This window comes from Mus pahari, chromosome 15 (assembly GCF_900095145.1).
Source record: "Mus pahari chromosome 15, PAHARI_EIJ_v1.1, whole genome shotgun sequence".
Lineage (NCBI taxonomy): Eukaryota > Metazoa > Chordata > Mammalia > Rodentia > Muridae > Mus > Mus pahari.
In genome coordinates, this window is record NC_034604.1 from 16,593,240 (window position 1) to 16,610,679 (window position 17,440).

Genomic DNA, 17,440 nt, shown 5'->3' on the forward strand with positions numbered 1-17,440 from the left:
AGTTCCAGGACAGCCAGGGCTACACAGAGAAACCCTGTCTCGAAAAACAAACAAACAAACAAACAAAATCAACATTTTCTTACTCAAATAATGAATATAATCTCATAAAAATTACCAATATTTCAACAAAATAAATCTCAATATTTCTTAAAAAGTGGTTTTACAGATTTATGAAACTAAAAGCAACTATGGCAGACTTAATAACATTTGATAAGAATCTGAACTGATCAGCTCGAGGCTCTGTAAACTTTACAATCCCATCTTTTTGATAGAAGAGTGTACAGACAGAAATGTCTAAAGGGAATGGACTAACAGAACACGCGAGCATAGGATTATTAATTTGGAAAATGAAACCCACAGAGATCCACACATGCTTCATTACCTCTGAGACTGAACACTACACCTGACACCAGTGTACCATACTATTACCAGATCCTTCCACAAAATCAAAGCCATCAGAGAATTTAACATGTGCTCCAACTAGTCCATATGTACAGTTCTAAATTCATACTTATGCCAAACTGTGGAGAAAAAAAATTTACCAAACCCGAAATATTTCTAAACAGACTTTAAAACAAAATTCATGTTTAAAATAACTTACAGTATTAGTATTTTCTACATCCACGAAGACCAGCATATTGCCGCCCCTGCCTTCTTCATCTTCAAGTGAATTACTTCTGCAGACAGTCGCTCGCACATTCAAAGACCGGCTAGTACAAATAACTGCAGTGTGTCTTAATATTCTGTGTCTGAAGATTAAAAACACAAGCAAACTGAACCTAAGATTCTCTACTTGTGTTACAAATCTCTAATTTTAAATAAAGACCAGAAACACCATAACTTCCAGGATTACATATAACCAGAAAAACAAAGAACACAATGAGGTAAAAACTATAGTTAGACTTAAGTTCAGTTTAGTTGTTTATTCTCAATTTGGAAGGAAACTCATAGTATTTCTGGCTCTAGGCTTTCCCTGGCAGGTCAAATCCAACCATGTCATAGTGAAAATAATCTTCACATAGCAACAATTAAATCTTCTCTCTAAAAAGCGGTCCCAAAGTTGTTCAGTAGCACATGCCATTAAACAAGGCAAAGTTAGGAAGATCTCTAATGTGTGAGGTCAATCTGAGTTCCCGGCTAGGTAAGGCTACACAGTGAGATCCTGTGTCAAAATAAATATATAGGTCTCAAAATTAAAAATACCAAACCAGCCAGGCAGTGGTGCTGCACACCTTTAATCCCAGCACTTGGGAGGCAGAGGCAGGNGGATTTCTGAGTTTGAGGCCAGCCTGGTCTACAGAGTGAGTTCCAGGACAGCCAGAGCTACACAGAGAAACCCTGTCTCGAAAAACAAACAAACAAACAAACAAACCAAACCAAACCACAACATTCTTAAAAAAAATGTGTGTGTGTATGCCATGTGTATACATATGAGTACCCACAGAAGACAGAAGGTGGCACCAGATCACCTAGAACTGGATTGCACACAGTTGTGAGACACCCAATTAGATGCTGAGAACCGAAGATGAGTCCTCTGGAAGAGTATCAAGAGCTCTTAGCCACCAAGGCACATTTCCCCAGGTTTCAAACCTCAAATTTTAACTTGGTACTCAAGAACTGTACATTTCAAATATAATGCTTTGGTTTTTTGCCAAAGTCAGGGAGGTCTATAGTCCTGCTCTTGCCTTCCCTCTGATTACAGGCCCGGACTACCACACTAAACCCTATGACTTCTTTCCCACAATTTAGTTCCTGTTCTCTAATTGGTGAACTGTTGTGCATAGACACAGCTGATTCCATCCACTTGGTATTCATGTTGTGAAATCTCTCCTGCCCTCTTGAAGCTCCTTTCACTACCACAGCACTAAAGTTTCTCTGGCCAGAGAACTTGGCCTGTGTCTATCCTCTTAAGGAGAATTCACATTACTAAGGACCTAAAATGTACTATCACTTCAAGTATTTTCCTGTTTTTGTCCTTACACTATGTCACAACATTTAGATATTCTACATAGTAAAAAAATATTAATTTTATAAAGATGATAGTAGCATTAGAATTCTGCTGTGCAACATGCAGGCTTGGTGTTGTATCAATCAGTGAGACTGCATTCTTTAAGTGATTTCTCATATGTGCCAAAATCACATTCTTACAAAAGGACAGTCATATAGGAGGGGGCTTCATATACAAATGACATAGCACTTAATCTATCAAAGAATCAGTTAAGCTTATAAACTAAAAACACCTAAAAATGTTGGGTTTCATATTCATTTTCTGCATTAAAAAATTTCACTTAGTTACATTTTTTACATTCTTCTTTTTGTTTTGTTTTTTTCTTTACTTCTTTTTTTTTCTTTTTTCATTTTTTACATTCTTACCTACCTAGAATTAAGTTATAATCATATATTAAGTTTCTATATAAATATATATTAACTTTAGATATATCATGCATAATTCAGAAGATGGTTACTTTCTAGTAATCAATGATAAATAGTATATACCAAATATATAATCATAACAAGTATCAAATATTTACTCTAATATGCATAAAGTATTAAGTAAGGATCTTACACTTTAAAAGTTTTAAATTACCCACCGTTTTTTAGGCTGTTTTTTAACACTTTCATAGTAAAATAAAAAGTTAATTTCATGGACACCCTCTTCATCTGGCCCACGAAGCCACATTGGCAGCTGGATGGAAGCTCCGGGGAGCAGCACAGAGTCAGGAAGGGGGACAGGAATGGCCTCCAGCTGCTGTCCTGTGCCAGTTCCAAAGTCCATAGATGATGCTGTTGACACAAGTGCTGTTCCCAAGGAGGGGGAAGCTGTCACAACCGTCTTATAGGCACTGCAGTTCTCAGATGTGGAGGGGCTCAGTGGTGTCAGAGCAGCGGTATTGCCACCAAAAGTGAAGAACTCTGGACGTTTAGACACAACTTTCAGTCCAGTCAGAGGACATTTGCTGACATTGACAAACTCTACATATGCTTTTCGGATTTCTCCACAGAGGAGCCCTGTAGGAAAATGTATAAAGAACACCTGCATTGGAGGGAAAAAATATTATTACACTGTTAAAAATTCTGAGCCTCTAATGAGCAACAATGTAAGAGACTGCATTTCTTTACTAAAAGAAAGTTATTTCTTAACTCTCCTTTGGGTCAAGCATCAAGTGTTATTTTGCTACTCAGATTTTAAATTCTGAATTTCAAATACAAAAACAAGATGACTTGTCAAACGGGCATGACTATGTATATATGGACAAGTAAGAAGCTATTTAAAATGGCTGTAAAAACTAGATAAAACTTAAGACTTTCAACCTTTATCACTGTCAGGTTAAAAGTAGCTAACTGCACCAGTACACACCCATGGCTCACTAAAGAACCATGGATCCACATCCACAACTCAGGCTTTTAGTAACTCAATGGGGCAACATCAGATCTAACAAACGGGGGATTTTCAACCTGTAAATAAAAGCTAGGCATATTTCAGACTACTCAACAACCATCTTTAGAGTCATACACTCAACAGAAATGCTAAGAAATTAAAACTAGAAACGTCACGACTTCTCAGTGATTTACACACCTGAGAAACTCTCAGAAAACCTCAGCACTTACAAAAGGCCTCTGACAACCCCAAGGACATGGTTATACATGGTTAGTTACTTTTATGGAGAGTAAGAAGCCACCAACACCCTGCCCAGAATGCAGATAGTAGTTCCAAATGCACAAGCAGTTGCAAACACAGAATGGATATGAACTTAAAGGCCACTAAGCTCCACAAAGTTTAAGCCAGTGACAGTACCACAGAGTGAATCAGGTTTTTTAAGGTGAGCCGATTAGGATTGGGACTGAGAGGCTCTATCCTTAACCATTGTCATGTGAGACATACTTGCTGCAACCTCTACACCTGAAGCTTAGGAAACATCAAGGAAGAGGGGGTAGGAAGAGACCAGGTATCTGCTGTTAATGTTTTCTATGTATGACAAGGAAGACAAATCCATCGACTTCCAACAATACGGTTGCCAGAACAAGACCAGCAAGTATAACGACAGCATCAGCTGATGTGAAATTGCTGACAGGGGAAATTCCACAAGGTCACACCCCAGATGAAGAGCTACAGATGCCAATGCCCAGTAAGAAACGAGCTCTCAGCAGGTGGTGGTGGTGCACACCTTTAATCCCAGCACTTGGGAGGCAGAGGCAGGCAGAGTTCTAATTCGAGGCCAGCCTGGTTTACAAAGTTAGTTCCAGGACAGCCATGGCTACACAGAGAAACCTTGTCTCAAAATAAAATAAAACAAAACAAAACAAAACAAACAAAAATAGGCCACACAATGCCAAGTAGTCAGTCTGGACATGTACATATGAGCAAAGCTGAATGAGTCAGGTTTACAGATACATGCACCACAATAATTGACAAAGAAATTGGGAGGGAGGACATAGAAGGAATTAGAGGGAAACGAAGAGATGTAGATGTGGGGCTCATGTATAAAGTTCTCAAAAAAGGCAAAATTATTAAATAAAGAAATACAAAAAAGTTATACTTTTCTCCACTTTTGAATTTTTGCGACAGGTTTTCTCTGTGTAGCCTTGGCTGTCCTAGAATTTGCTCTGTAGACCAGGCTGGCCTCGAACTCAGCAGTTTAGCTGTTTCTATCTTCTGAGTGCTGGAATTAAAGGTGTGCACCACTACCACCTGGCTATTTATATTTTTAACAGCTTTAAAAAAAAAAAAAAAAAAGGTTTATTTTACTTATATGAGTACACTGTAACTGTTTTCAGACACACCAGGAGAGGGCACCAGACCACATTACAGATGGTTGCTGGGAATTGAACTCAGGACCTCTGGAAGAACAGTGCTCTTAACTGCTGAGCCATCCCTCCATCCCCTCTAACAGCTTTAATAACTAAAGAACATTTCAATTATATGGCTTAACAAGAACTGTTTACTAGTAGAACTGACTATGTTTTGGTGACCTGTACTAATTTATTTTGAGAACTTACTATAATGATCAGAATGACTGCTTTTGAAAGTAAGTCCTCATAAATTCTTAACTGTGTAATTCCAGACAAACATCTATGACCTATGACTTTAAACTATAAAAGAGAACAGACCTAACATGACATTTAAACTCTAATCTGTCTCAATTCATCTCTAGGCACTAATCTTACCTATAGCTATAGAGCATTAATGGATTATCACTGTAAGAACTTGACAGGCTGGAATACGGATTGGGAGATTAGGAGATCAGGCTTGCCATGCTAAGCACAGACACACAGAGAAATAAGGAAATACTACTGAATCAAACAGGCAGCACTCAATGACAGGTAAACAGCCACATATGGTGCCCCATGTCTTTAATTCCAACACTTAAATGGCAGAAGCAGACTGATTTCTTGTCATCTTGGTCTATATATCAAGGTTCATAGCTATATAGTAAGACCTTATCTCAACAAGCAACAAAAACTAAATAAACAAGAGTTTAAAAAATGTTTTCAGAGTATTAGCAAATAGCACAATGACCATCCTACTGAGAGTTCTGGAACTAGAAAAAACTTTGGTCATGCTACCTTGACATTCATGTAAACATACTTCTTCAATTTAGAACACACAAATTGTTGCTTCTTTGTTCTATATTGACTTTTCTTTTCTTTTCTTTTCTTTTTTTTTTTTTGGATTTTTGAGACAGGGTTTCTCTGTATAGCCCTGGCTGTCCTGGAACTCACTTTGTAGACCAGGCTGGCCTCGAACTCAGAAATCCGCCTGCCTCTGCCTCCCGAGTGCTGGGATTAAAGGCGTGCGCCACCATGCCCGGCAGTTATATTGACTTTTCTAGTCAAAACTTTTCAGTTAAATTTTATTGATTGATTGTGATGTTGGAGTACATGCTGCCATTGAGCATTGACAGGCAGGCTTGAGAAACCATGCACTTTACAGACAGAGATGGGAAGACCAGCAGTCCCAGAATCCACAAACAGGCGGTGAGACATTCAGCGGGTGAAGGTATTATTAGCTGGAGCTCTACTCTCAAAGGCACATGGTAGGAAAGAAACAACTGTTTATCTTCTCTCTCTCTCTCTCTCTCTCTCTCTCTCTCTCTCTCTCTCTCTCTCTCTCTCTCTCTCTCTCGTATATGCATCCATACACGCATGCAAAATGACAGGAAGGAAAACAACAAAAATAAATGGAAAGAATAAATGTTTTAAAGTATACACACATTAGGTACAAAAGACCTCACTGGCTGAATGGCAGAATGCATGGCTAGCACATCTCAGGCTCTGGGTTTGAACCCCAGCACCACAATCAACCAACCAATCAAATTTAACTGAAAAGTTCTGACTAGAAGAATCAATATAGAACAAAGAAACAATAAATAAACAGCTATATATGACTTTAAATAAGTAAAAGCTCGCAACATGGACAAGGAAACCAAATAAAGTTAAAACATACATAGAATGGCACTTGGGCATTCTTTTCTTTTTCACATTAAATTTTGCCCCTTTGCTTTTGTATTCATTACATCTGAGAATACATGCAGCTCAACAATGGTCTCCCCTCAATACACACCACTATCACCACCCAATCATGAGACTTGATGCCATTTATAACTAACTACTAATATTATATTTACAATCACAAGGTCTAAAAACATAAACACCATTTCGGATCACATTACAGGCACCCTTTGAAGAAAGGTGGTCATACCTACCGACTTCCCTACTAGGGAAACTGGAAACTAGCACACGCAGTATGGTCTTACTATGGCATTTATAAACAAAGCTTTCCTTGATTCTCCCATCTCTGCCCCCATTCCCTGGCATTGCCTTTCCTTTTACATACACACCCTATTGCCTTCCCTCTTCTCACGGTCTCCTCACTAGTGGCATAGCCTGCAGACCATTCCTCTCTACTCATCTATCCATATAGATACTAGAGATCCCTGTCTGCCTTACTCTCCAGATACTCTATAAGCATTCACTCACACATTATTTCTATAAATTGCAAAGGGTAACCCTACTTTGATCTAATAGCCAAAGTGCTGAGTTACAAATATTTCCCAATTTCTAATAATATTTTGAGGATTACAGTTTAGAGCACGACTGTGATGGAATGCCAGTTTTCACACAATCTGACCCTTGTCAATAAGATCTATTTAGCTAGCTTAACAATAGTTAAAAAAGTGCGATTCAGGGCTGGAGAGATGGCTCAGAAGTTAAAAGCACTAACTGCTCTTCCAGAAATCCTGAAATCCCAGCAACTCAGGACGCAGAGGCAGGAGGGATCTCTGTGAGTTCAAGGTCATCTAGGACTACATAGAGAGTCTCAAAACAAAAGAACTACCACCACCACCACCACCACCACCACCACCACCACCACCACCACCACCACCACCACCAAGATGTTATCAAGAGCAAATGTAGTATCAACAACCTCAGCCTAAAATTACATCCTGTGAGACATCATCTGGCTCTGTAATTGTTCGGCCCTGACATGGAAAGAAGTGTGATACCTCCAGCAGCGGCATCTCCTCTGTGACTATAGGATCTAAACGTCGGTCAGGACCGTACTTAACAGACGTCTTCTCTTCCTTTGTGTTGTTAAGTCGAGGGCCTTGAATTTCTAAATCCTGTCTCCCTCGTACTGACATACTCAGAGAATGTTTTCCTGCAATTAAAAAAAAAAAAAAATCAATACCCCAAAATGATATGATAGGCTTGAAGATTTAAGTTAACTTGACTATATAAATACTATAGATTTTCATTAAGTACCAGAAAAATTCCAGGCAATTGCTGAGTAATACACATAATCACAACAGTAAGTACACTTTAATTCCATGTTTAATATCATCTATGGTATGCTATCCAATTTCTCACTGTCTTGGATTTACTAGTGTTACATAAAAGCTACTTACCATTGAACAGAGTCTTTAAAACCAGTATCTTATAAACCATAATCCTAATTCACCAAAAAGACCCAAGAACAACATTTTTGGGGCGAATGTGGATATTGGCCTTGAGAAAATATTAAATTAATACCTAATACCAGTCAGCTTTTTAATTTAATATCAAATATGGCACTAATCTGATGATGTATAACTCACATCTCAAAAGGCTGAACAATGAAAATTATAATACAGATAATTTTCTTTTAACTTCCTCAGTTATCTATGTGGGGTTTCACCAAAGGCTTTATAAAGTACTCACATGCATGCAAGGGCTAGGGTGAGTGCTTAAGCCATCTTCCTGAAGGCTACTCAGGGCTTTTGACTGCAAAGGTCCAGATTAGAGATATAATGCAGTGGTCCTATGAACATTCTGAATGAGAAGAATCTACATAATGTGTCATGAAAACCCTGTTTATATGATGGGACTTAGTTTAATGTTAACTCAAGGTCATAAATTGTGACCTCTAATATATCTGTTTTAGCTCTCAAATTCTCAGCTATATTTTATAGACTACCATAATTCTGTGGTATTCAATTAAGAGTTAAGTACCAGTGAGAAAAGAAAGTAAAACAATTCTCAATACACACTCACACTGCTTTAAAAACATAATTGCAAGACTACTTCCAAATGACCTGTCTAGCAATTATCAAAACAGGAAGCAAAAATACAGTACTAAAGCTCAGAAGACCATACTCAAATATTGTGCACTTGTGTTTGCAGTTTTTTTGTTCCTTTTTATTTAAGTCTCTCTTACATCCAAATGGAAATGTTAGTTCAGAGAGTATCCAGGACAGTCCTACTGATAGCAGTCAGCTTTTATGAATGTAAAGTTCACACACAGCAATGCCAGTCAATTTTAGTTTTTTTTTTTTTAAAGACTTGTTTATTTTATATATATATATATATATATATATATATATATATATGAGTACACTGTAGCTGTCTTCAGACACACCAGATGAGAGCATCAGATCCCATTACAGATGGTTGTGAGTCACCATGTGGCTGCTGGGAATTGCTCAGGACCTCTGGAAGAGTAGTCAGTGCTATTAACCACCGAGCCATCTCTCTAGTCCCAATTTTAATTTGTTTTAAGATCCACTAACTCTGGGAACTACAGCATTTTCTTGCAAACTCCCTTCTCAGAATCTTTGCAACCTAAACTCAGACTATATATTAATTATAAGGTAATATTAGGATCTTGTAGAGTTCTCTATGTTAAAACAGAACGAAACAAAACAAAAAGCCACCAAGCCATGTTAAATAAAGCACATGTATCTTTACAGTTTTCTTCAAAATTTGTGGATAATACTATTTAGGGAACCAAGAATATTAGCTTAAAACTAACTGCTCTTTTAGTATTTCAAGTGATTTCTTTTCCTGTTGTGTTTGGGTTTTATCTTTAGTGGAGACAGGACCTGGGACTTCATGCTAGCCAAGTGCACTATCAATGAGGCACACCAACAGACCAAATTTTATTACTTTTATTTTGTGACAGTATCTAGCTAAACTGTGCAGGCTATTTTTGCAATTCTCTTGTCTTAGCCTCCCAAGTGGCTGGAATTATAGGCATGTACTGCCACAGGTAGCTTTGACTATTTAATATCCAATAAGAAAACAGTGGCTTTTGTATGTTGTTTTAATAGGAAGGAAGTATTGAAAACAAAATATACTAAGGTAGTTTTGTATTGGCAGCAGATATTTCAACAAATAAAATTTATTTAGTTAGAATTTACTAAATTGAGAACAGTAAGGGAATAAAATCTCTTACTTTTGAATCTATGTCAGAATATAGAATAATCTAAATCACATATGCTTACACATGTTTAGATGCCATTATATAACAGCCCAACCTACAGCCCAACACAAAATCATATGCTTACATAATATATTATGAGACTTTTTTTCTTGGTGATAATTTTTTGTAATTTGACTACAGTTCTAGAACTAGAACTCTGTAGATGACAACATAACATGGGCAATGTCAAAAGGCTGGATATGCTTGAAAGGCACATTAGACCCAGTTAGGAAAACCTCGATTCATTCTTGTACTCTATAGGATGGTGCAAGGGTTATTCTTCTAACTGGTTAGCGATGCTATAGCTTTACCTGTGTGACATCCAGGAAGAGCACCAATGCCATCTACTGTCACGGAGCCCTGAATAGTGCCAAGATTATACACAACTCCCAGAATGTGCAGCTCCCCTATGTGGTGGGGAAAGAGCTTCAGTCTTGCCTATGGAAACATTGAAGTCATTCTTATTATGTTTTCATAGGACCTTAATAGCACAGTACCTCAATGTTGCAAAATTAACTCATGACCTAAACTTTTAAAATGACATTTTTTCTTATGGAAAAGTTTCTTTCTTTTTCGCTCACTTACTCTTTCTTCCTTCCTTCCTTCCTTCCTTCCTTCCTTCCTTCCTTCCTTCCTTTTCTTTCTTTCTCTTTTTCCTTCCTTCCTTTCCTTCCTTTTTTTTTTTTTTAAATTTTACCACAGAACCTTCAGTGACATTTCTCCCATTTAGTGACAGTATATTTTAGGTCAGCAAATCCCAAGTGCAATAGAAGAGTCTTGCCCTGGAAAGATCACTTTCTTAATCATGGTGCATCCCTGTCAGGTTAAGTATAGAAAAACATCTTTCTTAAAAGGAGATTTACAAATTCAATAACTGTTTTGGCTTTTTTCTTTTCTTTTCTTTTCTTTTTTCTTTTTGGTTGTTTTGTTATTGAGCTAGGGTCTCGCTATGTAGCTTTGGCTAGTCTGATACTTGCTATGTAGACTAGGCTGGCCTCAAACTCATAGAGACCTACCTGCCTCTGAGCTCCAGGACTAAAGGTGTGCACCACCAAACGAGGCAAAAAACAAACAAATCAAAAATTATGTCTTGATCCTCAAAAATACTATTTTTTTTCTTTTATAGTATTGGGACTCAAACATGAGGCCTTACACACTCTAAATAAATGCCAGTTCTAAAGGAATACTTTTAATTAAAAAAATAAACAACTGGGCTGGGCGTGGTGGCACATACTTTTAATCCCAGCACTCAACAAGAAAGGCAGTCAAGCTCTGTGAGTTCAAGGTCAGTCTGGTCTACAAAGTGAGTTCCAGACTAGCCAAAGATATACAGTGAGCCTCTTTCAAAAAAGAAAATTCTGCGCACCTAAGTGCCTGTACCTTTGCCATGCTAACAGTGAGAAATGGTGAAAAGTTTGCCCCGCTTCTCCAGCGACTTAATCAAAGACAAACTACTACTTTCCTATAGATTTCTTTTGACCAATTCTAGGTTTCTAATCTTACAAACTTCAGACTTAAAACAGCTAGAATAAGCCAGGAGTAGTGGCACAGACCTTTATTCTCAGCATTCTGGAGGCAGAGGCAGGTTAATCTCTTTGAGTTCAAGGCCAGCCTGGTCTACAAAATGAGTATAAGACAGTCAGGGCTACACAGAGAAACCCTGTATCCAAAAACAAAAACAAAACAAAACAAAAAGATAGAATATGCCATGGCTACAGAAAGTAAGCTCATCTTTTACACTTTGTTTTCAGTTTACAAGCTTAGAAAGGCAAAAGACATTAAATGATTAAAACAATTACCACTTTAGATTCTTCACTGTTAATTAAGAATTCTGAAATAACTTCAGTTCCAATCATTTCAGGTTCACCTGTAACCTAGAGAACAAATTATGTATTTTTAAAATAAACATACTAATGAATAAAATAACAAATTATTAACATTTTACTGGCCAAATTTACAAACATCAACTGAAGTTAGCACCTCCAGATGCTGTGTATATGTTTTCCACACCCACAGTAGAGAAAATTATGGAAGGCATCTGATGTGTTTCATTTTTTTCAGCTTGATTTATCTAAAGCAGATAAGTGATCTATTCAAGATGCAGTCATCGAGAGGACAAGACCCAAAGAGAAGTCAAATGCTCAGAGCTAATAATGGTCAAAATAATTACTTAAAAGCTACGCACAAAAATAACACAAAATACATGGCTTGCCTAACAGAGAAGAGGCCATAGATTTGACCCAAATTTCTACGACAACTTAAATCTAAAAATTCACCATAGAATTATTGTGATAGTAAACATGGAAACCTTCAAACCAACTAGTGACAGTGAAACAGTCTATGAATAATCCATAAAACATGTTATAAAAAATAAAGCATTAAGTATTTTAATAATAGAGAACACATACTAAGCAACATAAATGAACAAAGCAACATGAATAGTGAGTGGAAGGAAATCCAGAACATGAGCAAAAAGCATACAATGAAAAAAAATAAAAATAAAAAAATCAATGTAGAGATACACAGGCAAATGTTACTGTGGTTTTCTAAATAGCAGAAAGAGTTTTTAGTTCATGTTTCTCTGTACTCTTACACTTCAAGAATAAGCACAGGTGGTTTATACTTAAGGTGAACTAAGTGAGGGACAATGATAGCACCGGAAGTCAGGTGCATCGTGATACCTGTAGGAACTTACTCGTTCTTTAACTTTTTCAATGTCTTTCCCACTGGCATCTTTAGGCTGAAACTTCCAGAGTAATGACAAATCAGACAGCAAAAGCGGAACCTTTAAAGGGTTTCTAAAGGCCACTTCCACAGTAATTGGTTCTACAAAAGAAAAAGGCTACATTTAATAAGTTTCATAAACCCAACCCTACCTCTCAACATACCTTTTGTGGGTTTTTTGGTGTGCCTAGACTGTCTCTTGTCACATACAGAACTCCGTTTTAGGAGTGACTTGGGTGTCCTAATGTCATTCTCTTGGTACTTCAGCACCATGTTACAATGTTACACAGACAGATATTAGATCCCCACTATTTACTTATAAATGCAGCTCAGTACATAGTAAGTTGTCTTCATGCCCAGGGCCTCCAGTAATATGGCATTTCATAAGTTATCTTGAATTTGCTTTAAGTAAAACAAAAATCCACAAGTATTCAAGTATTGGGCTGGAGGGATGGCTCAATGATAAGATCACTTGCTGGTCTTATAGAGAACCCACAGGGCAGCTCCCAACCATCTCTAAATCCAATTTCAGGAGATCCATCATCCTTTTCTGCCTTCCAGGGAACAAGGCTTGCATATGGTGCACATACATACATACATGCAAGCAAAACATTCATATACATAATTTTTAAAGTTCAATTATATCACCTTCTACAACTGCAAGTGGAAATCTGGAGTTATCGGAGTAACTGTTCAAACAATACTGTGTAGGATAGAAACTGGATGGAATTACTCCTTTATTAGCCACAGCCACAACATGTTCCTCAAGTTCTCGCCACTGCTGGGATGACTCAGAGTCATATTCTTGATCAAGACTTACATGAGTAGCTGCTTGTTTTTCACCTTAAAACAAAAAGGAAAAGAAAACAAACTTCACATTTAAATACACATGAATTTCTGCCTCACATAAAATACATTTCAAAGAAGATCCAGACATAGCCAAATAAATATACAGGATGTACTCTTGCAGGATTTCTAATTTTCTGATCTGTAGTAAAAAAAAAAAATTATTAAAAATTCCCAGCCTGGGGCTTCTACCCTGCCTTGATCATTGAGTTCTTGGATGAAAGACACATTCACAGCCTTGATATTTTTAGTAAGTTTTAAGCAGCATAATAGCTGGGCAGCTGCCTACCCTCCATGTTGTTAGAATCCACTTCCTATTGATAACTTATGTTCCATCTGGACTGCTCCTAGCTCCAATTGTGCAGCCCTCAGGGTCATGCTTTTATAGCTTAGCTAACCCATAGGTGGCTTCACCATTCTTCCCTCCTGCAAGTTCTTCCTTTATTCCACGGTAGCTTTTTCTTCCTCTTTCTTTCCTAGTGGTCCTCTCTGCCCCAAGCCTACAAAACCACAACCCCACCTATGTCTCCTCTGCCCAGCTACTGGCTGTTGGCATCTTTATTTACCAATCACAATTAACTAAAGACAGGACCTCAGTATCTTATGTGTAGACTCTTTAGGATAGCTAGTCTTGGGGACCCCAAATTAGCATTAAAATACAAGAAACATTAGGCTAACACAGTACACTGATCAACAAAATATCTACGTGCAAGTCCTGGCCTAATTGAAACTTTGCTACTAATACTGATACTTTTTTCTTCTCGACTCAGAAATAATGTTATTTTGCCTAACTTCTACAATGTTTACATAAAAATCTCAACATACCAAGGTTTCATAAAACATTATTTATAGATGAAAATTTTGTTTTTGATTTCAACATTTCCTGTAACTCAGGCTAGCCTTAAACTAGGTAATTAACTTAAGGCCAACACAAAACTCATGTTTCTGTCTCTACCTCCAAAGTGCTGGGATTAAAGGTATGAGCCACCAATCTTGGCTCGTATCTTCATTTCTTATTTATTCTGGTTTTTCAAGACAGGGTTCTCTGTGTAGTACTGGCTGTCCTGGAACTTGCTCAGTAGGCTGGCCTCGAAGAGAGATCCACCTGCTTCTTCCTCCAGGGTGCTGGGATTAACAGCATGTAGTAACACTGCTTGTTTTGTTTTTTGGTTTTTCGAGACAGGGTTTCTCTGTGTAACCCTGGCTGTCCTGGAACTCACTCTGTAGACTAGGCTGGCCTCGAACTCAGAAATCCGCCTGTCTCTGCCTCCCGAGTGCTGGGATTAAAGGCGTGCACCACCACGCCCGGCTACTTGTTTTGTTTTTTTAATTTAAATTTATTTATTTTATATGTCTATGGGTACTTTGTCTGCATGTCTGTGTACCATCTGCATACCCAGTATCCAGGGTGAAAAGAAGGCTTTAGAACCTGGAATTACAGAAGGTTATGAGCTACTATGAATTGAACTCATGTAAAGTTGTGAGGCTGGAAGACTATGTGACAGGGAGCCAGTCATGAGGTTGAGACCAGCAGGAGTAGGGCTGCTTCCTCCGTGTTCTTGGCTTGCATGTTCCAGAGCAAGTAGCCTTGTAACCCCCACCTATGCCACCCTGAGGTAGTCACATAGCCAGGTGGCCAGGTTACAGGCTCAACTTCTCTCACCTTATAAGGATATGTCCAGCAAGCACCTGGAATGTGTCTTCATGATAATGACGCTTTTCCAGAATACCCCAGCTAATGATGTACACTCACCCTGAAAACTACCCACTCTCCAAGGTTTACATAGCCCTTGTTCCTCCCAATAAAGAAAGCCTCTTCTCTGCACTTCACTGAAAACCATCTCTGTAGAAGGCTGTTTCTCCCACACTACTGCCAACCAAGATCTTCCTAACCCACCCACTTGGCTTAAGCTTCACTCCCTCTAGTCCAGCCTGGTGTGCAACATACCTGGGAAGAGAAGCAGACCAGTGGTGTCATAAATTTAATTCTGATTTGAGAGAGAAACATCTTGACCTGAAAACATCTATGATGAAAACATGCAGCTCACCACTCATCAAGAACTAACATATCCAAAGAGTAAAGACCTTTTCAGGCCTCACCTCCGAGGAAAAGACTGTATTTATTTAAAAGGGAGTAGTGATGTAGCTCTGCTGGAAGGTGCTTACCTAGCACTACAAAGCCCTAAATTCAATACCCAGAACCACACAAACTTAAGCATGATGACATATGACCAGTAGTCTCAGCACTTGGGAGGAGGAGGCAAGAGGATTGGCTTAAAGCCATCTTAAGGTACAAAGTTTGTAGTATGGACTACAAGGAACTCTTATCTACATTTTTTTTAACCTTAAAAATAAAACCTTACAAGTAGAGAGGTAAACCGTGTATGCTGCTTCTCTATGTTTTCATAATAAAAAAGTTAATTTAGGCTGGGTGTGGTGGCTCAAAACTATAACCCACACTTGAAAGACAAAGGCAGAAAGAAGGCTTGTTCCAAGTTCAAGGACAGCAAGGTCTACACAGAGTTCTACCTAGCTTGGGGACCTTGTAGCAGAACAAAAAAAAAAAAAAAAAAAAAAATCAACTAAAAGCTAAATTTTATACACATTTATTACAATATGATTTTACACAAACTAAACTCAGTAATTTCACAAAGGGAATGAATGTTGTAATTAAAGGTATTCATACGCACTGAATGTAGTATATAACAAACATTAAAGATGTTGTCAAGTGAACAGTAATAAGCACTTCTTATGTGAGAAAAGTTGCTACAATGAATCACAACCTTTTGGGTTTTATTATTTTTACTTTTTGGACTAGAAAGAAAAACAATAAAGGAGTGGCTATAATTTCTAACTGGACAAAGAACACTTCAAGAAATAGTCATTAGGTAATTAGGTAACTAAGCCAAGTAAAAGTTTACTAACCATCTGCTGGTCGTCTGTCATGACCGAAGAAAACCCGTGTTGCTGAACTGTTAATATATGGTAAGGGAAGCTGTGGTAAAGGGCCATCTGGTGACAGCTGATTTACATTCTGGGAGAAAAAGAAGACGGAAAAAATAGTTTTTAAGAAAACTACATTTTTTTCATGTTTCCTAATTTTTAATACACAAGGTATCAAAATGTTATGCAAGAAAATTTAGACAAACAGTACTTGTTTATATACCAGCCTTAAAAATTTACAACCGAGAGCTTTAGACATCATTTACTCTACCACTAAGAGAACCTTGCTAGCCAGGTTTGGTGGTACAGACCTCCTACAAATAACTCCAGCTACTCAGGAACCTTAGCCTCGGGGCAAGTGCAGACACAGCCTGAGCAACTCAGCAAGACCCTACATCAAAAGGCAAAGTAAGAGGGCTGAGGAGATAGCTCAGTGGTAGAGTCTGCCTAGCAGGCAGAGGCTGTCTAGAACCTTCCAGGAGAGCACACAACTGGGAAGGATCTTTGTTTTGTTGCATTTTAAACTTTCAAATGGTACTTAACTGAATTTAGTTTCTTTTTGAAATATAGCATTCTATCTGCCAAATTTTAACTGGTCTGATTTTAAATTAAATCTAAAAGAAGTTATTTCTGTGAGGAAGATTAAAATATTCAACCTTTCACAAGTATTGAAGGGGAGGATTTAAACATTCAGCAATGATTTATGGTTCTATCTATCTAGATTCAGTATAACACTTGCAATAAATCTACATCTCATCTATTATCAGGAAAAGAAAGGAACACATCCATCTAAGGATGGTAGGAAGGGCCATTTCTTTGTAAAATCAGCTGCAATCCTCTAAAGATGTAATAAAGTAAGCCCAGCGCATGCCTACAATCCAGCAGTTGTGAAGTAAGAGGCTGGAGAATCAGGAGATCAAATCCATTCTCAGATACACAATGAATTCTAGGTCATCCTGGGCTACAAAGACCCTGCCTCATAAATAAAAAAATAAATAGTCAACAAATCTAGAAATATTGAAGTATTTCTTGTAAAGACTCCAAAAACAGTTTTAAATTAAAGGCATGTGTGGCTGTTGTACACCTGTAGTACCAGTACTTGGGAAACTAAGGCAGGAGGGTGAAGAGCCTGAGGTCAGCCTAGCTAAAGACACACTCTCTCTCTCACACACACACACACACACACAC

The 17,440-nt window shown here is 37.9% G+C and overlaps 1 protein-coding gene across 6 annotated transcripts in view; it reads right to left on the reverse strand.

The window, feature by feature from the left end:
- Positions 1–17,440, reverse strand: part of Trappc8 (trafficking protein particle complex 8) — a 77,222-nt gene that overhangs the window by 19,115 nt on the left and 40,667 nt on the right. For all 6 annotated transcript variants that reach the window (XM_029546925.1, XM_029546922.1, XM_021214529.2 and 3 more), the window contains 8 exons: positions 16,235–16,343; positions 13,112–13,306; positions 12,435–12,565; positions 11,539–11,613; positions 10,051–10,177; positions 7,506–7,660; positions 2,592–3,034; positions 602–749 (listed from right to left, as the gene is read on the reverse strand). In XM_029546925.1, coding sequence (XP_029402785.1) covers positions 602–749; positions 2,592–3,034; positions 7,506–7,660; positions 10,051–10,177; positions 11,539–11,613; positions 12,435–12,565; positions 13,112–13,306; positions 16,235–16,343 — 1,383 coding nt within the window. The remainder of the gene's footprint in view (positions 1–601; positions 750–2,591; positions 3,035–7,505; positions 7,661–10,050; positions 10,178–11,538; positions 11,614–12,434; positions 12,566–13,111; positions 13,307–16,234; positions 16,344–17,440) is intronic.